At 46.0% G+C, this 21,989-nt stretch overlaps 1 protein-coding gene across 2 annotated transcripts in view; it reads right to left on the reverse strand.

The window, feature by feature from the left end:
- Window positions 1–21,989, reverse strand: part of FARP1 (FERM, ARH/RhoGEF and pleckstrin domain protein 1) — a 276,447-nt gene that overhangs the window by 38,327 nt on the left and 216,131 nt on the right. The window contains exons 10-15 of one of the 2 annotated variants that reach the window (XM_084880262.1): window positions 21,591–21,754; window positions 20,674–20,742; window positions 18,338–18,413; window positions 16,550–16,808; window positions 2,890–3,077; window positions 751–840 (exon numbers count right to left, since the gene is read on the reverse strand). In XM_084880262.1, coding sequence (XP_084736388.1) covers window positions 751–840; window positions 2,890–3,077; window positions 16,550–16,808; window positions 18,338–18,413; window positions 20,674–20,742; window positions 21,591–21,754 — 846 coding nt within the window. The remainder of the gene's footprint in view (window positions 1–750; window positions 841–2,889; window positions 3,078–16,549; window positions 16,809–18,337; window positions 18,414–20,673; window positions 20,743–21,590; window positions 21,755–21,989) is intronic. The other variant, XM_084880263.1, reaches the window with a different exon arrangement.

Raw genomic sequence — 21,989 nt, forward strand, 5'->3', positions numbered from 1 at the left:
ACAGCACCGACCTGCCCTGGCTCAGTCCTTCAGGAACTTCCATCTCCTCTCCTTTGTAAAAATTCTAAGCACGAAGGTGGCTGAACCAGGGAGATAAAGCCGCTGCCTTCACACACGTGTTGGTCATCCTGTGGGGTGCGGCCGGGCTGGGTCCCAGGATGTCTCCTGAGCTCCTGCCAAGGCCATGACCACGCAGGACGCCCGGGAGGAGGCGCACACGCCCAGTGACCCCGCTGACCTCCAGAAGGCCAGCTCTGCTCCCGCACTCAGGGGTCACAAAGACATCTGCCCGGCTTTACATTTGTTTCCAGGGCTGGCCAGAACCGATTAAAATAATAAAAGACAGACTCTGGGCAGGTTTTGCTGACATGGCTCAATTTATTACGGAAGATAAAAACGAGGCTTCTATTCCCTGTGAGGTCTCCTTCAAGCAAAAATAAATAAATATCCACATCTGACAACGGGCAAAATATGCACAATGTTCTGCATCAGTGCACGCAGACAGTAAAATGTTTAGTTTCCATTTTCTCCACTTTAGACACATCCTGCCTCCACACTTGAAAAAAAAAAAAAAATCACAACTATAAAACTTTTTGTAGAGCGCATTCCAAATTAATTATATTATTACTATCTTAATTTCTGTAATCTAGACAATCCAACATTTAATTAGATCCAGCTTCTCTCCTAAAGCCGGGTATTCATGGAGATAAATGATGTAATCTGATGCTTTAGGGGAAATGCTACACATACCGAGGTGATGACTTCAAGGTCCTTCAGATACGTTCGCTCCGTGGTGGACACTTCCTTAGCGATGAAGTATGCTTTGTCAGTTGGGAATCGCTGCCAAGTCCATAAAAAGAAACAAGACATCATCATTTTTTAGTATGAGTGTCTAAGAATATCTTGACTATAAGAAAGTGGAACATGGCTAACTTATAATCTTTTGTTAGCTAGGATCAAGTGTAAATAAACTCATATGCATTCTTTTTTGTGTGAGAGGAACTATGGCTATTAAGAGAGTGGAGAAAACAGTCTAGGAATTTATGCTCCCATGCAAATATTACCCTCAGGGAAAGGCCTTGAATGGATAGGCTAGCCACCAAGGAGGACTATTCGTTCACAATTGGACATCTGAAAAGCTAATTAATGAGTAAAATGGCCTAGTGATGCAATCTTCAAGGAAATAAATGAAATAGAAACCACAATGGCCTTTGTCCTGGGTCCTGTGGCCGGTGGGGCTGGTGTTCAGAAAACAGAAGCCACGTTGTTCATGGGCCTGCAGAGGGTGGCTGGGACAAAGGGACAAGGGTGCAGGCAGCTGGGGACACCAGTGTGACTCCATCCTCTGGAATCCGTCGGTTAGGTGGGCAGGCGGCACCACTCTCGAGCAGGCCCATCATTGTTTTTACTTTCTCTTAATTTCTTTTTAAAAATTGACTAGAGAGACACACAGAGAGAGTGGGATTTGTTGTTGCTCTTACTTATGCATTCACTGGTTGGTTCTTGATGTGCCCTGACCGGGGATCGAACCCACAACCTAGGCGTATTGAGAATGACACTCTAACCCAGTGGTCGGCAAACTTGGCATATTGAGATGACACTCAAAACCCAGTGATTGGCTTGCCGCTCTGTTGACTAATGAGTTTGCCGACTATTGCTCTAACCAATTCGGCTAGAGTCTATTTTCTCTTTAAACAATAAGTAAAAAGAAATCCATTAGTGTTAGCCACCTTGCTTGCACCACAGGAGCCCACCCAGGATATGCAAGAAAGCACAAAGGCAGAGACTTGAACAGATACTGGCCCACCATGTTCCCGGCAGCATTATTTGCAGTTGGGAAATCACCCAACTATCCACCAACACATGAATGGACATGCAAAATGGGGTACATCCATGCACTGGAATATTATTCAACCTTAAAAATGAAGAAAAGTGCAACATGTGCTACAACATGGATGAACCTTGAGGATATTCTGCTGAGTGAAATTAACCAACCACAAAGGGATAAGAACTTTAGGATTCTACTTAGTATATGAGGTTCCTAGAGCAGTGAAATCCACAGAGACAGAAAGCAGAATAGTGGTTTCTGGAGGCTGGGGGTGGAGAATTATTGTTCAATGGGTACAGAGTTACAGTACAAAGTTATGATGACAAAGTCCTGGAAATAAATAGTGATGATGGTTATACAATAATGCAAATGCTACTTAATGTCACCCTAGCCGGTTTGGCCCAGTGGAGAGAGCCTCGGCCTGCAGACTGGAGGTCCCCAGATTCAATTCTGGTGAAGCGAGGTCGCAGGCTCTGGCCCTGGTTAGGGCGCGAGCAGGAGGCAGCCAAACAATGTTTCTCTCAATCTCTCCCTTCCACACGCTCTAAAAACTGACCGCGCACACTTAATGTGCTTCCTTATTTTCTACTCTTTTTTTCTAAGTGGCAGCTGCCTTAATTGTAATAGCATAATAATATGACTAATTCAAAGGAGCCTCAGTTATGTGATCAATAGAATCATATCTCAGGTAAGGATTAACAAAATAAAAACATTAAAAAATATACTTCAGCTGAAACCAGTTTGGCTCAGTGGATAGAGAGTCGGTCAGCGGACTGAAGGGCCCCGGGTTCGATTCCGGTCAAGGGCATGTACCTTGGTTGCGGGCACATCCCCGGTAGGGGGCGTGCAAGAGGCAGCTGATCGATGACTCTCTCATCGATGTTTCTAACTATCTTTCTCCCTTCCTCTCTGTAAAAAATCAATAAAATATATATTTTAAAAAATGTACTTCATGTCACTGAACTCTAACCTTAACAATGGCGAAATGGCCAGTGTTGCGTTATGTATACCACCCCACTTTCGAAAAAGAGTAACATGCTCGCGTGCATGAATCCCCCCACCTTTCTCCGGCCTTCCTCCTCCTCGTCGGTCCGTGGGCACGGCTGGTCGTTCAGCAGCGGGCTGACCAAGGGGGAGGCCTGCTTGGTGTCAGGGCTCAGGTTGGGAGACAAGATCACGCTGGCGGGAACCGCTCCTCCCTGCGAGTTGATGGACAGCTCTGAAAGGTGAGGGCTACCAGTCAGGGAGCCTGTTTGGGGATGAGAAGTATTAAAAAAAAAAAAAAAAAAGTAATTCCTCTGGGACCTGATTTCTACTTATAATCTCACCTTTTCAAATCTTTAGAACCTGGACTACTCAAGGGTAAACTTCATGGCTTCATTACTTTCTACTTTTTTTTTTTTTTAAAGTGGCAGCTACCTTAACAGAGATAGCATAGTATGAGTAATTCAATGGAGCCTCAGTTATATAATGAATGATAAGGTCGAGAACTCTGCTTAGAGAATCACAGCAGTTTAAAAACATAGTGTATCCCCACATAGAATCACCCCCTCACTATTGCCTTAGCTTCTAAGAATTACTCAAGAAAGACAGCGTCTACATTACAAGGAGACGTGGGAAATGACTAGGGGATAGAGCTATGCTAATAGGAGACGAGACGACTGGAGCAGTGAGGACAGACTACATCTCGTAGCAAAGGGCCACCACTAAAGAAAGGTAAAGCAGCTACCTCCCCCGTCGACAGAGAACAGACACAAGCTCGGTATACCTGGTGGTGGCACTCCATGTCTCTCTCACTGTTTGGGACAGAAACACTAGCATCACATTTACACGCCAAGGTGGTCGCTTAAAAATGCAAAGCCGGAGGTCATTACATTATCCCAAGACCCTTTTATAAGTCAAAAAAGTGACAGGTGATTAATGATTGCTCTGAAAAGGAGGCCATATGAAACAATGCAGAAGTGTGTAATTATCCACTGTGCGCCAGCCAAAGGAGATGACGCGTACAGGAAACTCCTTGCCAACAGAATCTTGCAATGATCAACCCCTCAAACCATGGAAGCTAAACAGGATGTTTCACACGTACCTCTAACCTCTGTGTTCTTACCTAATGTGGATTTACTAGAACTAGTATGAGGGCAAACAGAGTTAAAGCAGCCAGCAGTCTTGCCTGTTGCCATTATAAGGAAAGACAATGTAAATGATTTCTCCATTTTCCAACATGCAGTTTCAGTTCATTGTTACGCCTCACGCTATCAAGGATCTTGAAGAAAACCGTGAAGTGCCATTTTCTGGGCGTAATCCCCCTCCCCCAAGCTTTTTTAAAATTTATTTTTATTTTTTTACATCTATCCTCTCCCTCTGAATGTCATATCCATTTTGAAGTTATAAAATAGGACAGGCTAGAATGAAGTAGGGTAGTGAACTTGATCCCAGTCTGAGCCAACCATGGAGAAACCACCACCAGCCCCCGCCCAGTCCCAGGGTGATCAGCTAGCTGTGTCACCGACACATGGGTGAGAAGCCACCACACCCAGAAAAACAACGAAAAAAGCATGCATCCTGCCCACTGCCTACTGGTCAGTACAATGCTCTCTGAAGAACAAGATTAGAAAACATGAGGAAAAGCAGAATCAGGAAGTTCCCATTGAAAAAAAAAACCCCTGCATTGAAATCCTTGCATTTTATTTTGCAATCATTGAAATGAAGTCCTGGTGTTAGACAAAGACCCCGTCACCCCACACACCACCAGACCCAGTGAAACCCGGAGAAAAAAGGCCAGAAATTGCTTCACAAATGCCAATTTTATTGACACCAGTGCACAACCGAATACAATGATTTAGAAAGAATTGAAATTCGTGAAATAGAAATAGTGACAACAATGAGAACTGCAATTGCTTCACGGTACTATACTATTTTTTTTTCTTTTCTTTCTTGAATCACAAAAATTAAAATGTTATCGCTACAAATAGGAATTAGAAAAGAGAAATTCTGGCAGTCTGTCTGGAGATGAAAACAGTCCATGCATTTGTGAGTTGCTGTTGGTGAGTCACGTTTTTTTGTCCACCAGCCATCGTCTGGTAGAATTCGGGGGCTTACCTTCAGCTCTCACGCTGTGCGCGAGATCAGGTGAGGCAGTGTTAAGTGAGAAGGCGCTGGGCTTTGCATTTGCAGGGGCGTGGAACAGAGAAAGCATTCCCCTTGTCATTGAAAGAGTTGGAGCCAAGAAGAAAAAGCAGTTAGAAGGCTAGCTTGAAGAGGAGGGGGGAGGAGAGAAACAGTACCAATTAGGCCCTGGACAGCTTCCAGCAGCAGATAAAAGACCCGGTGCCACATTGTGAGGGAGAAAATAAGGGTGATCACGCTCGAGTACAAGCACTTCCACTCTCCAAAGGTCAAAAGCTGTCGCCCTGGTGCACCCCCCTGGGACGCTGCTCTTCAGCGGACTGAGCCGCTGGAAGCATGAGCGAACAGACGAGGGCTTCAGGACAGACGCCACCTGTCAAGAAGGCAGGACCCGTTTCAAGGACAGCCGTCTAGGAGAATTCCCAACGGACCACATCGGAGACAGGGCTCAGAAAACGACACTGAACACAAGTGTCACAACAACCTGTGTTCCTAGGCTGAGGAGGGGACAGCCCCGGGTCAGGCCCAGGTAGTTGGGGGAAGCCTGCCTCCTTCACCCAGACAGCCCCAAGATACGTGTTACTACCGGCTGAATTCGGGTGGCCCATTTCCACGGCTGGAGCAGCTGCTACAACTGGTTTGTTGAGGCCTAAGAAAGGCAGGGTGACGAGTGTACACTGTTAGACCAATAAGCCAGCGAGGACAAAAGCCTGTTCTGGGAATCTACCAGCAATGCTGAGGCAGGGAAAGGCCTAACACTCTCCAGTGCGATTTTGCTCGCTTGAGCTGCATCCTTGGGGAAGAATCATCTACTCGAGGCTTTGAAATGTATAGGTGACGTGGTCCAAACAGAAATGTGTAATTCATTTACCACTCAGCAACTAATGTAGTAGAATGACGAGGGTATTCAGTAGAATATGGCAGCTTAAGGAGTCATTGAAATTCTCTTCTGATGTGGCACCAACAGGTGATAAACACGGTGCTAACCGGTGCTCACACTGGGCCCATCTTAAGAGGGAAGAGCTGAGTCTAAGGTGACAGCTATTAGACCTACATGTAAGCCATTTTCATCGAAGTAGCCCATTTTCCAAAGCAAGCCAGCACAGTTGCGTGGTTAGATAAAATGAGTCCGCTAGACGTACACAACCTGCTCCCATCATGCAGCCTGCCACCCGCTCTGAAGGCATAGCCCTGGGCAAAGAGAAATTGTGACTGACATTGCTCATTCCTACTCTGCGAACTTATTAACCCTTGGGAATGGTCTTTTATCCCCTCAGTGACAAATTGACAACAAAGGAATTTCTTTCAGCCAGGGCCTCTGGGTAAATAAAGTGAGGGGGGACCTTTCCAGAAAGCACCTGGGTATTAAGGCAATAGGTGAAAAGAAGTTTGAAGAGATTAGAAAAAGGTCAGACAGATCCTAAAGGTGTAAAAGCTTCTGATTCTTTTTTACAAACTATATTTCCTATTTCTAGAAATTGCCCGGCATTTTTTTTTAAGCATTCGGTTATCTTTTTAGTTAATAGCTCTCAAATCCTTCACCTCTTTGATAATGATTTACACCTCTCCCCACCCCTCCCCCCTATTCTCCTGCCCCTGCCCCACGTCCTCCTCCCTGCCATTCATCTGTATCAAGAGGGCTGAGTGTACGTCACCCCAGGAACTGGAAATGCCTTCATGAATATCGCCCTCCAGGGAAGCATTTCTGGTACAGACTTTCTAAAACTCTTCTAAATGCACACATTCTCATGGCACAAACAATGAGAACTTCAGATTAGCACTGCTATACTTATGGATTTCCACTTATCGCCCAGCCCAGAAACTGGCTTCGCTTCTCCATCTTTTTAAAGAAAAACACATTCATCATTCTTCTCTCCTGTCTGCTCTGGGGAAGCTGACGCTGCAGCCTCTCAGGACCAGCTCTTCACCGGTGACACATAAACAGGGGAACAGTTTCTGATCAGCAAGCCAAGGCCCACCTGGGTTCCCACTGTGGGATCAGGCACAAGCTGTCTAGGCCCATCCACTGCCTCCAACTGTACTCAAGGCTTCAGGACAAACTCACACAAGTCTGAGGGCAGGGCATTTTCTAGTTCTTAATGATACCTAATGCTGCAGTGTGTTAAACTGGCCGTAAACTGGTAATCTCCGTTTTTTAAATGGGATAAGTGTCATTTTTCCTGATAAGGGAGGACACTAGAAAACCTGACAATAATTTAAAAAATAATAATCTGCAGATTTGTTCAACAATATTTAAATATTTGAGAATGAGAATATTGAAGAAAATGTGAATACTGATTGCTTTCTCAAGCCCTCTTTTGAAATATTTAAAAAGAATAACGATTTTAAAAGTATCTATGCTCATTCTTCCATATTCCCTCATATAAACACCTTTATTTGGCAAGCTTTTAGAGTCCACTCACTTCTCATGATTTGTTTCCTGTTACTTGGTCCCAAAATATAAGAGATTTTTCTTGCTCTATACCCAGAATATGCTCCAAAGGCACATACAGGAAATGCAGGTGGAGGTTTTCATCTATTTTTTTAAAAGGCTCTTTTTAAATTATAATCTCCCTCTAAAAGAAAATACAACGAACTCTCTCTGGAGACTGTCTGCATTGGAAAGCCAGTTATCAAAGAAAGGTCAGTATTGTGTTGAATAATGGGCAGTCTCTAGAATGGGCAGGATTCACTCTAGTCTGATAAATAAGCTGGGTCCCACCCCAACGGGCTATGTGGAAAAAAATCTGACCAAGTTTTCTTGACATGATAAGGTTCCATAAGAAAAACCAGGGCACAGGATTACCAATCACAGTGGTAGTGTCCTCTTCCTGATACTTTAGGCTGTGGAGGGTAATGTATATATACGTGCTTTTCAGACCAAGTTCCTTTAAGAAAAGTTTTACAAGCAGCTAAACATCACCTTCGCCATTCCTCAAGCAATTCAGAAAAGCAACAGTGGTGCAACTGGCAGAAAAAGAAAGAGAGCAATGCTACCGCCGGAAACATGACAGCAGGTGCACTAGCATATTCTTACGGATGGGGAAGAGATAAAGGAGAATTCTCCTTGGTTGAAACGTGGGGGTGGCAGTGTTCGGACATGGTGCTTCGTACCAATGAAAAATATCATCTTGTACTCAGGACAAAGCATCAGGCATCAGTGGGAAAGAACAGTTACAATTGACAGTGTTTACAGCGAGATACCTGTTAGGACAAGTAAAAGCCTCTTCAGTTCAGATAAACAAGAAATATTAATATCGTGCATACACTGTTACATGAGTTTGGCCTTCCATGCTGAGAGAACCACCAAGCGCACTGTTACTGAGAGGCCAGCAGCCTCCCCAGGAGTGTAGATCCATGCTTTATCGAGACAGTGCACCCTTAGGCCATGGGGAGGAGACGAAACCAGACAGTATCTGTGAGAGCCTACATTGGGGGTACATTTCAGAACTGAAAACGGCATATTGGCCATTGAGAAGCCAATGGGGGCTGAGCTCAGTGAGGTCTTCTCTACATCCCCACCCACCTCCCCACCCCCACCCCCCGCAACCAAAGCAAACACACAACTAAGTTCTGTTACAGACATGAACGATGTCCACTTCTCTATTCCCATTTGAATAGAGGTCCCATTCAAAGTCCGAAGCCCATCTCTGGTTAGCTGTCTGAGCTCCCCGATGCAGGCTACGGTCACAGATGCTCTCTGTTTCCTTGGGCCCTCTCCCCCATCCACAGTGATTCTGCTCACTTCCAAGGGCTCCCCACCCCTGTGCACTCACAGGACAAAGTTCAGGCTCATCAGCGGGTGAAATCAGAAAAGTGAAGTCTCTTCACCTTCCGCTCTCCTCCCCTCCCCTCCCCTTAGTGAGAGATGGCACCCGGATGACCAACAGCCTGAGTCAGCGCTAACGCTTGCCGTTGAGTGAGCAGGATCACTGGAGGAAACAGGTATTCCAAATACAAATCGGTATTCAGCAGTGGAAAAACAAAGCAAAAAAAAACAACCAAAAAGACATCAGACAGTGCTCCAATAATGCAGGGAACAGAAGGCATACCATGCTTTGAGGATCAAGACAGAATGTCGAAAAAAAGCTTCCTCTCTTAGATAGGTACATGCTGACAAAACAGTGCATACAATGTACAACAGAAAAATGTCTCCAATTTATTAAACAAATGACAAAAATGAGAATGAAGTCCCCAGCCTTTTCTATTTTAAAATTAATTTGGTGTATTAGAACATTTTAATAAAATATTTCATCTCTAGTATTAAATACACACACAGAGAGAACAGAAGGGAGTTGGATTAATAATATAGCCCAAGCTGGTGAGATTTGGTTAGTTAGGTTTTTGTGGCAACTTTCCAGGCAGAAAGGGGGTGAGCGTAAGGGATGGAATCCATCTGTCATTTAGGTGCGTGGAGAGAGAGCAGCAGATGTGTGTTCTTGACTAAGGAAAACATGTCCTCTTTGGTCTTTCTACATTCCACTGCAGGAAGAGTTGACAAATGACTTAATTCTTACAAAGGAACTTTGAGGCCCAGGAAAAAGCAGTTGTTAGCCCAGTTTCATGAGCCAGAAAGCTCAAACAGGAGTAATGACAGACCTACGTCCACACCATCGCAGGCTCCAAAATGACCCTTCTACTTGTGTCCTGGTTGAGAGCCAGTTAAGAACCCAAATTTATAATAAAGCAGGAGGATGGTGTCCACACACCCCAGTATCACCTCCATCTCCAATTCATGTTTTTTGCTACACACACACACACACACACACACACACACACACACACTTTCCCTTCCTTCCTTCGTGCCCTTGGTTTGTGCTGCATTTTGCAGTGACTTCTACTCTTCAATATTCTGAAATCGTTGCACCTGGCCCAGGAGAAAGTCAAGTATCTTCCAGTACCATTTCCATAATTGCATGAACGGCATCAACCCTGCCGACAGCCCATGTCAACAGTTGGTTTTTAATCCTCTCTGCTGTCTAACATAAAACCACCCCAAGACATATCAGAGTAATCTGATCTGGGGCCCACATGAAGACACAAATGAGCTACCTTCCACTGCAAGTTATAACCATATGCCAGAGGCCAAGAAGATCCTGAAGGCAGTTTCTAGGCTAAGCTGCGGATCTGCATCATTCAGTCAATTCACAGTGAGATGACCTGAACAAATCAGAAGCTATTCAATCTGGAAAGCTTTCAGGGAAAGATTTCCTCATTCTCCCCTAGCTTCCACCAGGTGTCTACTTGCTCTCACTAGAAAAGAAAAAGAAAATGTTACTTGCGCTATTAAGTTTCTTCTATGATTTTTGCAGCTAAATGCTATTTTATGAAGAACTTTAAAAAATAATAATAATAAAAGACTCTACCCACCTCCTCTCCAATATTTACAGGGCATACAAATCGGCATGTGCAACTTTTCTTCACAGGGAAAATACTTGAAAATCTCTAGGTTACAACCCAAGAAAACAGTAAGTGGCTCTTTTTTAGTGTGCATCTAAACAGGTGGCAACCAGGCCACTTTGATGCCTACAACACTAGGCCAATCATCATGCATATTTATATTTTCTGCTTTCACTATTATTTTTTCATAACAAGAAAACTGCTATATTAAGTGGCATGCTTATTTTGATCTGAAAGTCATGGCTATGTTTTAAACACCAGCAACCAGTGTTAGAGGTATGCACACACGTACACTAGGGACCCTGTTTTCCTGTATTAAATTTCACTCAACTAAACAGAAACAGATGGGATTAAACTAACAAGGAAAACACAGCACCAATAAATTCTTTAATGTCGCCAGAGTCGAGTTCCTTAATCACTTACTGGTGGTAGAAGGCCGCTCACCAGTACCTTCCTGCCATCGGATCTTATGGACTCGGCTAAGGTGGCTGAATGTCAACCTCATCGGAGAGCTACCTGCAATGGGTTACTTTACAATGTCCACCTCTTTTAGGTTCAAGGAGACTTGCGCTATTGCACAGAGTGACTCCTTTTCAGTTTGATTTGTAAAATCTGCAGAAATTAAAACAGACGCCGAAACCGGTTTGGCTCAGTGGATAGAGCATCGGCCTGCGGACTGAAAGGTCCCGGGTTCGATTCCGGTCAAGGGCATGTACCTTGGTTGCGGGCATATCCCCAGTAGGGGGTATGCAAGAGGCAGCTGATCAATGGCTCTCTCTCATCGATGTTTCTAACTCTCTATCCCTCTCTTTTTTTCTCTGTAAAAAATCAATAAAAATATATTTAAAAAAAAAAAGAAAAGAAATTAAAACAGACTTAACTAGAGGTAGGCCAGCCTTAGGGTAACTGAGCTCAGCACTGTCAGAAGAGGGATGTTTATACACAACAGAGAAGATCTAAGAAAAAGGGCCTTTCCTGGGAAGGCAGCTCTGCGATCTCGTAAACCCTGGCTAACAAGAATAAGGGCCTGGGCAGAGAAGGGTGATGGAGACAGAAGCAAATCGACTCAAAATAAACCTAACGATGAGGGGGGGCCCAGGTTTCTTAATTGAAGGGTGGGCCTGCCGGTAGCCCAATGACTCACTAATGGCTACACCGGCACCAAATCCAATCTGTGTTGAAATATGGAATAACACGTTAAGTGGGGTAAAGCTGATTAAAAGCATGTGAACACGGATGTTATAGATATGTGCATTCCCAACATTTTAAATACAAGTTAAAAGGGCAGTTTACTGTTTTCATCTTTTTCTTCTTTCAGAAACTGTTTGGCAACCACAATCCAAATGAATCCAGGGCTAATAATGCAAGTTGAGTGTCTGCCTCAGTTGAGGACAGCTTGGATTTTGTACACTGGGTGGAAATTTCATGAGACTCACGCTGTATTTTAGTTTTGCAGGCCTCGCTATTTTTAGCATTGTGTGGCTTGAATCTTCAAAGAAGTTCTTAAGAATAAAATCAGAGTTATCCACATTTTAAGTGCAGGCCACATGGCAATTTGGTGAGATAAATCTGTGAGAAATTCCCAAATATGAATCACATATGTGGGGAAGAATCTGGCCTACAGACTTCCTTTAATTAAATGCCTGTCTAATAAAATATCGGCAATGGAATACAGATGACTGTTAAAAAGAGCTGGAGCAAATCATTTTAGATTCTGGAACTCATTAAATGCATTTCTCCATGCTAAGATGATTACTTGCATTTTTATTTTGCCCTGAACAAGCAGCAACAAAACCAACCACAAAAGGGTCTACAATTCACATATTTTGAAATACTACCTAACCGAAGATATTTATATAAGGAGGCCCTGGAGTAGGCCTGAGTGGCTTGGGGATTTGTTTCTACCAAATTGTCTCCCATTCAAGGCCTTCATGATATCATTTCCTAGAGTAGCCCTTATTGAAGACCTGGGTTCCCTGCTGATTCCGGAGACCTCTTCACTATATGTTGTCTTGGAAAACCCTCTGGAAATCTGAAAGAATTCACAGGCTTCTAATCTGTTGTCTATTCTTCACATTGCTCAAGTCCCTCTCTGATCTTCCCCCACTCTTACTTCAACTTTATGCCTGTGCACACCTCCGTAAGCCACACGGTGAGATTCCAGAGGCCAGGGAAGAGTTGTGCAAAAGGTCAGGGCGTGGAAGGTGAGATGGTGGAGGCAGTTGGCTTTCCTCGATCTATGCACAGTGAGATACCACGCCACCTCTACAAACTGGCTCTGCCGGGCTCAAAGAATGGCGGCGTTTACTCTCCCACCAACGCTTGGAATCAATTCGTGCAGGGCCAGCTCCTCCAGAGGCAATTAGTGAATATTCCCAGCACTTCAGGGTATGTGGCTTTTGAACTACACTCCCTCCCTTTTAAGCACCGTTAATCACACCAGGATTGTTGTTTTCATAAATACTGGCCAAGAGGCCGGAAATGAGTTGCTTGGCTGGTACCACACCAACACAAGGGAAATTCTACGAACAGCCCTGAAAGTGGACAATCTATTAGGTATAGAACTGAGTGCTCCACTGTTGACCAGCTGCTTTTAAACTCACTTCTTTAAGGAAAAAAGCAAAACAAATTACTGGAGCCTGTTTTGCTTTGGAGGTTTACATTTGATGTTTCACATCACAGGCTGGGTAAGTTAATATTATTACTCATTCACATTTCATTATCAGACTGCTGTATAATTAGAGGTAAAGAGAAAACTCACTTGGACAAATCACATTCACAAATAAACCACAGGATTGCAAATGTGACCCTGTGTAACTCACATTTGATTAGATTTTTTTATACAGTAAATTGATATCTTTTTCTAAGTCTAAAACAGAATATGCAAAAACATGTCATAACTGCAAAAACACTATGGTATAGAAAGCAGGAGTCCTTCCTACCTAGTACGAACTACAATTGCCTAAGTCTACATGATTCCTGGTCTCTATATGACTTTATTTATTAATCCATACGAGAGTCTCAAAAATTAAAATATTGACTCACAAAGGTCCTACTGCAGGAAGCGGTCACTTACAGTAAAAAAGCTGAAGTCTAGGAACAGGGTTCTAGCTTTGTCACTCACTAGTACGACCAGGTGAAGTCTCCTAGCCTGGTCAGAAGGCTTGTCCTAGGTGATCTCTAAGGTCCCTTCCAGTTTTAAAATTCTGTGACTCTGTTAGGTATATAAATCTAAAGTAAGACATAAAAAGACTACTTCAATGAACATCTTTCAAACTATCCAATAATCAATTTGATTCATCAATCATGCATTGAATCAAATGATCAGGAGGTTAAAACAAAAGTTTGTATACAAATGAATTAAGTTCTCAGAATCCTAAAAACCAGCTTCTTGACATTCAGGTGGACAGACGATGACTGTGAACCACAAAGCCAGGCAGTCCTTCTACTGGTGATGTGCTGCTGCCAAATTCTACTCAGTTTCCCAAACAGGCTCAGCCTCTTCTCTGCGAGAGTCACATAATGCGTTTAGCAAGGCCACTGGCATGGTGGCACATCAGGGACTTAGCATTCTAAAACTTTTTTCAATAATTCTGTAGTTACTTAGAATCTATTGTAAAAATCTGATTCTACGATTCACCTTTATAGAAAAAATACCAAAGACTGAAAAGTACTAAAGAACAGGCATTAAAAAAAAAAAATCATTTGTGATACTCTTCTTACTCTGCCAGCAAGCTCAAAATTCAGCTAATCTTTTAAACTAGATTCTAGAAGGCAATTGTATCTGGCTGAAAAGTGACCCTTGGCCTTGGGGGCTCACGTGGCCCTCCAGACCAATTAAATAAAAATGTCCAGGGTCAGGGCCCAGGCATCACTAATTTTAAAATATATAATATAATGCAAGTTAAAAACCAGCCTCTCTTATCTAAATTGCAGGTCTGCTAGCGAAAGGCACTGGCTTAAGATTTAAAGAGAAATCAGACTTCTCACAGAGAAACATCAGGAGTCACTTCCCAAGACTCTCACTGTTCACAAGAGTGGACAGTTGAGAACGTGCATGAAAACCAGTGGCATGAAAACCAAGGACCACGGCTCTGGGAAACGCTCCTTCTCTGTGTTGTGCACAAGGCGAAGGCAGGCATTCCGTGTGCTCGCCTCCTGGGGACAAATGCCCATTGCAAGGCTTTCCTGTCTCCTGCATCGTCCATCACTCAACAGCATTTCTATGTTTCACCAAGAGGTTCCGACAGCCAGAGTTACAGCTTCTTAAAACATAACTATTGCAGAAACTGGTTTGGCTCAGTGGATAGAGCGTCGGACTGCAGACTGAAAGGTCCCGGGTTTGATTCCGGTCAAGGGCATGTACCTTGGTTGCGGGCACATCCCCAGTAGGGGGTGTGCAAGAGGCAGCTGATCGATGTTTCTCTCTCATCGATGTTTCTAACTCTCTATCCCTCTCTCTTCTTCTCTGTAAAAAATTAATAAAATATATTTAAAAAAACAAAAAACAAACAAAACATAACTATTCACCCACAACGCAAATCCAAAATCAAAACAACAGCCCCATGTAAATTATCGTTTGAGGATTTGACAACCTTTATATCATTTTATATAAGTTTAGAAAGAACAAATAACTCCAAATTCTTCCCATTATAATGTTCATTACTCTTGACTAAGGTTTCACCGACACTGAATCTCCACTAACAATCGACTTACATTTGGCCTCGAATTTTGTCAATTCCTGACTTTGGGAGGCATCGAAAACCTGCCCTCCTTTTAAAGAAAGGGGGTGGGGAGGAGTAAAACCAACACCTTTCTGGATCTCGATGACGCTCCGAAAACAGAAGGATGATCTGCACACAAAATTAAGCATTTATAGAAAACGTTCCACATGCGCCATATGCACGATCAGCTTCCTACGGAGTCTTTCTTTCTAGCCCCCGCCCAGAAAGATCGACAAACTCCCGGTGCCGTGTCATGATGACCTGCTCTTTATCTTGGTCACCTTTTTTGGGAAAGCAAGCCACCGTGTGAAGTTCTGTCTCTCTGGAAGATTTTAGAAGTCAGGTGTTGCCCTATCCAAACATGTGCCTGCCCAAAACGTCCTCTAACAAATGTGGATCACGAATGAACGAGTCACTAGCACAGAGGGTCTGCAGGAAACCCTGGCCTCATGACTCCCAGCTCCTGACACGTAAATGCACGCCTTCTGGTCTCCTCACTCATCCTCCTCCTCCTGCTCCTCGCTCAGATGCAGGCCACCCACGGCCTTCTTACTTCTCCGCGGGGAAGGGGAGCCCAGCACCGCGGGGTTCCCAAACACCAGGGGCTGGCTCCAGGGGCTCACCGCCCCCGAGTCTGAATCGCTGGATTCAGTCCCGCTGCTGGTGGAGCCCTCGGTCAGCTGCAGGGGGGCCAGGGGGTCTGCCACGGCGCTGGCACAGCCCAGCTGCATCCCGGGCACCCTGGGGGCGGGACCCAGGAGAGGGGTCCCATTTGCCAGCATTCTACCTTCCGAACCAGCCAGGCCGGCCGGCTCGCTCTTCCCGTGGCCATCAAGCCTGTCCAGGGCCTCGGGGATGGATGCCACCTGGCTCAGGATGAGCGGGTTTGTCTCCGACTTGTTGTATCTACTGGGGAGGTTGCGTAAGTACGGCCTCTGGGAGGCGGGGGAGCCGTTTTCATCACGAGGACCCTGGCCCGGGAGAGCGTCTTCCCCCACACTTCCCTCCCGAGGGCCGTGCCCGTTTTCGGAAACATAGCCTTGAGACCCGGTCCTATCCCAACTCAGATCTGGACTTGAACTTCTGCTGCTGGGAGACAACGGCGTGGCCAGGGGGCTGCGGCCGCCGCAGCCCCTGAACATCTCATCTATCAGGGAGCTATGCCTCGGGAGTCTGGGGCTCCCGCTCATGTCAAAGGTGATGTCTGCGGAATCGTCATCCAGGAATTCTCTGGAAGGAGGCCGGGAGGACTTCCCCGAGCGAGGGGAAGCCCTGCCCCTCGCGTCTCCCCGCCTCTCCTCCCCAGAGAGCAGATACACACCACTGGTCAAATCACCCTCATAGTTGTCATTTGTTTGGGACCGTGACCGGGACGTCTGTTCCCTGAGCAGGTCGTATTCGCTATCTACATCACTGCAGTCAATGAAAGGAATAGAAGTGCTGCTGCCTCGAGCAGCCCTGGATGCTGGACCTGTGCTTGGCTGCGGGGGCTGAGGTTTACTCTGCTGGGTCCTGTCCTTGGCGACCTCCTCCTCTTCCTCCGCCACCGCCGCCGCCGCCTCCACGGCCACACCGGCCCGCTGGTGACCCGCCGGGCTCTTCTGCAGAGCGGGGCTCTGGCGCGGCCCGCACTCCTCGGTGGACACTTTCCGTTCCTTTGCTTGCTGGCAGCTCTGGCTGCCTGGGGATTCAGCACCTTCACCAGGAGTGAGGCTGGCCCTCTGCTGAGCCTGGGAGGGAGGGTGTGGGGGAGGGAGAAAGGATAAGGGTGAGAAGATCGGAAAGAAGAGGCAGACCGTTACACCAGAGCTGGAGAGAAAGATCCAGCCTCACTGAATTGTATCTCCATAAGCTTTGGGCAGCCTGCCAGTATCACCAAATGAAGGCCCGCCTCCCGGGTGTTAGTGCCGGAAACCAATCAGTTTCACTAACAGAGAGATGTGGACAGGAAGCCAGGAAGGCTGGTCAACAACCTTAATTGCTCTAACCACTCACCCTCTCTAGTTGAGACATTGTTAGCTGAAGCAGCCTCCACCTTGTTTGTCCTGTGAAAGCTTCTGTTATTTCCTGGCTAAGGGCTACATGTAAATTCTGTTTATGTTGCCTGAGATGTTTTCCCCAAAGCCTCAATAAAAGGGGACGGCAGGGCCAGAGCAGGAGTAGTTCTCCCACTGCCTGGCCCCCGATATCGCCAAATTGAATTTCTTCAAGTCTCAGGTCCTTTCATTTGTGTGCGGCCCTTCTCCAGAACCCGAACCCTGAATAGGAATCTCTTTCACGTCCTTGGAACTCTTTCCATGTGGGACGTGAAAGAGATTCCTATATGTTAGGACAGAGGTCTGACAAGCAGCGGGCACACCTGAGTGCCTTTGTCAGTGTCCGGAGAGTTCTTTCAGAGTGCAGGAGCTGGCAGTGTGGGGTCCCCAGCAGCACCAGGTGGGCAGTGTCTCCGCTCTCTGGGACTCCCCAGTCCCAAATCACCTGTGGGAAAAGGAGCCCCCCAGGCCAGAGGGGTGTCTGGAGAAGTGAGATCCGGGACAAGAAGAACACCCTTCGTGGACCCCAGTTGGGAGCTGACACAGATTTCAGACAAGTGACAAAAAGCGGCTTTGTTTGTGCTTCTAAGACTAGAATGAGCAGGCCGAGGGCTCTCTTTGGATCGCACAATGAAATCTCCTTCGTGTCTTTCCCAACAAAGTTCTTATTCTCCTGTAGAGAAAACCCTGAAAATCCACCCAGAGACCAGCTCCAGGGAAAACGAGCTCTCCCCGCCCTCAGAGCAAGAGCGATAATGTCTCCTGCTGCCAACTGTGGCCACTGCCCTGTAACGCGAGCCCTGGGATCTCACCCCCGCCGGGGCCAGTGCCAGCGAGAGGTTCTGCCCTCGGCACAAGAGGGCACCTATGCCTGTTGGTTGCAAATCAGGTCCCCATCCCTTCACACAAGCGTCCCCGTCGGCTGAAGGGTGGGCTCTGCTCTCCCGACTCCCGTGGAAGCCTCTACCCACTGTGGGTTCAGGCCAACAGAGCGAGTGTCTCATGGAGAGAGCGGGGGGGGGGAGGTGGGGAGTCAGCTGAAAAAGCACGCTCCAGCCACGGAGCCCAGCCTGTGTCCCCAAGGTCAGGGCACACAGCTGGACTCGCCTCTAGCAGTCACCCGCACAGGCGAAGGATGTGGAACTCGAAAGCATGCTACCAAACAGACCCCGGTAGGGGAAGTCCGTGAGGGAGAGCTCGAACAGTCTAGCACCAGTACTCACTTGTTTTGGCACTTCCGAATTAGGCTCCGTGGGCTGCATAGCAAGGCTTCGGATGGAGTGAATCTTGCTGTGTTTCCTTGGAGAAAACACATAAGACAGCTCAAGTTAGGCGAGTTTTTTGTTTGTTTGTTTGTTTTTGTGTGTGTGCGCGCGCGCATTTGTATTTTTTCTTAATGAGAAATAACAGCATTAGGCACTTCCTCAAAAATGAAATCACCAAAAGCAGGCGATATAAATGCTCCCCTGGGAGCAGGCCCAGTCTCCTTTCCCATTAACTCTTGTAGGTTCCAAGATTATATAAACCTTGAGAGAGTTCTCAGCAATCCCCTGCTCCCGTTTGAGGGGTACAGCCGGTTGGGGTCCTAGCAATGGGAGGGGGGTGGGGGTGGGAGAAAGACATAGGCTCTGAATTGCAAGCTATGATCTCACAATATGAAATCAACTCGTACTTTTGGGGTAGTGATTTCCTAGATCAGTTCTACAACAGAGACAATTATTACTCATTGGTTAACCCTTCCACGGTGTTAAGTTCAGAGAATAATGGCCCTGAGAGTGAATTACAGACTCAACAGTAGAGGGAATTGGCTCTAATGCCACTCCTCATCTGTTCCCTTCCTTCTTCTGTCCATCCCTTCCTCCCCAGTGAACAAGCATTAGGAACTTTCAGGTACTCAAATGTGTGAAACTATAGAAACATAGAAACGTGAAATTTCAATGTGCATCCAGCCTTCTTTCAAAATAATCCAAATTAATTCTGGACCAGAGAAAGAACTGGGCCACTTCTTCTATGACCCTCGAAAGATGAATGGTGGATTGGCCAAGAAAAGCATGGGGCTTGTTCCTTCAAGGTGAGCATGCAAATAACCCACTCAACATTACATTTCTGGGAGGGAGAAACGGCCCAGACCTGCACCAGGAGAAATACACCTGACCACAGTAGGTTTGCTTCTGCAAAAGCAAAACACCAGACAGCCCGAATGTTTACCAACAGGGAATCAAGTAAATAAAAGGTAATGCCCTCAAAACCAGGAAACACATAAAAAGATCCCAAATCGGGGAAGCATTTAAAAAGATGCAGAATTTGCACAGTGTGATACCACTTACACACATACACACACACACACACACACACACACTCCAGAGCTAGTCTATGTATTCTTTCTGGATGCACACAGATGGGTAACAGAAGTGACATGAATTAGCCAGGTGTCTCCTGGGGAGGAAAGAAGGGAAATAAGAAGGTTGCAGGTAAGAAAGGCACATCTGTAACATCTGTAACAATAGCTACAGGTAAAAGAAGAAAAAGCACTCCAGAAATAGGTCTGTTAAAATGTTAATTCTAAGTAGTAATAAGAATATGGGTGTTGGCCGTAGTCTGTGTACTTTATTGTAATTTTTAAATGTATTCAAATGGAAAAAGCATGTCATGAACAGTCCTGGGAGCACCATCACGCACACCTAAGACCCTTGGGTCTTAGTCCCTCTGGGTTCCCTGCGTCTCCCGCCCTGGGAGGCAGAGCAGCTCAGAGACCGGGGCTAGTCACCCAACCTCTTTGAGCTGTAGTGCCCCACCTTTAAAAGGAGACTAATGCCTTAACCGGTTTGGCTCAGTGGATAGAGCATCAGCCTGCAGACTCAAGAGGCCCAAGTTCGATTCCGGATAAGGGCACGTACCTTGGTTGAAAGCACATACCAAGTGCCTTCAATCAAGTGTGCAGGAGGCAGTTGATCGATGTTTCTCTCTCATCAGTGTTTCTAGCTCTCTATCCCTCTCCCTTCCTCTCTGTGAAAAATCAATAAGATATATTTTTAAAATAAGAGACTAAGACAGCATGGACCTCACAGCATGGGTATGAAGACTACGAGTAAATACATCTGAAGAACTTGGAACATGGCCCGGGACATCATAAGAGCAATAAACACTGGCTAACGACAGCGATGATAAATCCTGTTTCTTCTCCTCCAAACTTGATTTAATGAAAAAGTTCATAAAAAATACTTTCAATTCAACCCTCCAAATAGTTAAGGACTCACCAAGGAGTAAGTTATCCCCACCATAATTTCCTGTTCCTCTTGCCTCCCTCCCCTCTGTTGGCTTCTCCCTCTTCTTCCTCCCTGGTCCTCTCAGTCCATTCTCTTCCCCTCTGCTTCCCATGGAGGAAGCACCCTGGGCCCTCCCAGGAGCCTGCCTCACACTTCACCGGCCGAGGCGACTGTGAAGCAGCCACTGTCTAACTCACCTCGCCGGGGTGCAGAGACATCTAGCAGCGGTTGCACTGTTACCTGGAGAGGACTTGACTCCTCTGGTACCGACGCAGCATGGAAGTTCCTCTTACCTTTCAAACTGCACTTTCTTATGTCCTCCTTCTTTAACGTAGTCGAGAACCTGCTTCTGAGTCCGGCCGCTAAAACGAAGACCACGGGAGGAGGGGGAAGACAGCAAGGCGTTCTCATTGAAGCACACAACACGCCACTCCACCATCCTCCCTCCCCTCCTCCCACAACATGCGGCAGGTGGGATTTCCCAGCTAGACAGCAGTGAAAGCAGACTAAGGAAAACCGTGTTTTTGTGTCTATTCTGCCTCTTGATGTTTCCCTTTAAACTAAAAAAAAAATAAAAGGTTCAATGAACTAAACCACTTGATTTTATGCTTGGTTATTAGGGGGCATCCTGAGTCTGTATGCTCTGTAGAGGCAGGGGTAGTTCTGTCCTCCCTACATCCCCAATGGCTAGCAGCATACTTGACGTGCAGTGGGCGTTGGACGTGTTGAAAGAAAGAGTGAAAAAGTGAGCCGACAATGAGCAAGTCTAGCTGCATCAAATGTTAACAAGACGCTTGCTTCTAGAGTAAGGTGACCAGACGTCCCGATTTTTAACAATTTGTCCCGCGGCATTTTAAAAAAGGGATGCGGGACAAATTGTTAAAAATCAGGACTGTCCTGCCAAGAGCGGGACGTCTGGTTACCTTATTCTATAGAGAAAGGAAGGACTTTCTGAATTAGAGGCCCGTTCAGAGTTTACTGTGGCCTGGTAGCCTGCCTCACGCCTGACATTCACACAGCACACAGCAAGGATCTGCCACGGGGCCTACTGGGATGACCGAGCCAACCCCTCCCCCCTGGCTCTCAGGGACCGACTTGACCTTGTCTCCCCGCTGAAGGGCACAGCGGCTGCGAAAGGCCACGGCAGGAGGAATGTCTTGGGGGGAGATGTTCGCATGGCCGGCGGAGAGGTCCGCAGCCGAATCCTTACCTGAACCGAAATGATGACCCTCGACTGAAAAGAACAGGCTTTGGCTTTGGTTTGGGCTCTTCAAAAAGTCTAAAAAACGCGTGATGTTCAACACAGATTTTCCAGAAGGACTTGCAAAAATCGCGGCTGGCCATGAGGAATTCCAAGGTGTCCTGGTACGAGCTCTGGAAAGAGAAAACACCACTTTGGTTTTTTGTGTTTTTTTTTTTCCATTTCCCACAGACACTGGGTTGAAAAATGAGAAAATGGACAGAAAACAAACGAGTCCCATAAAACTTCAGCTGTATGTTTTATTAGAGCATGACCATAAATTCACATATTTAGCAAAATATAGCTGCTCCTAATGATACAATACAGTTATACCATTCAACCCTTTTCTTCCCCACAGACTTCCTTAGA

The sequence above is a fragment of the Pipistrellus hanaki genome, assembly GCF_964339955.1.
Source record: "Pipistrellus hanaki genome assembly, chromosome: 3".
NCBI lineage: Eukaryota > Metazoa > Chordata > Mammalia > Chiroptera > Vespertilionidae > Pipistrellus > Pipistrellus hanaki.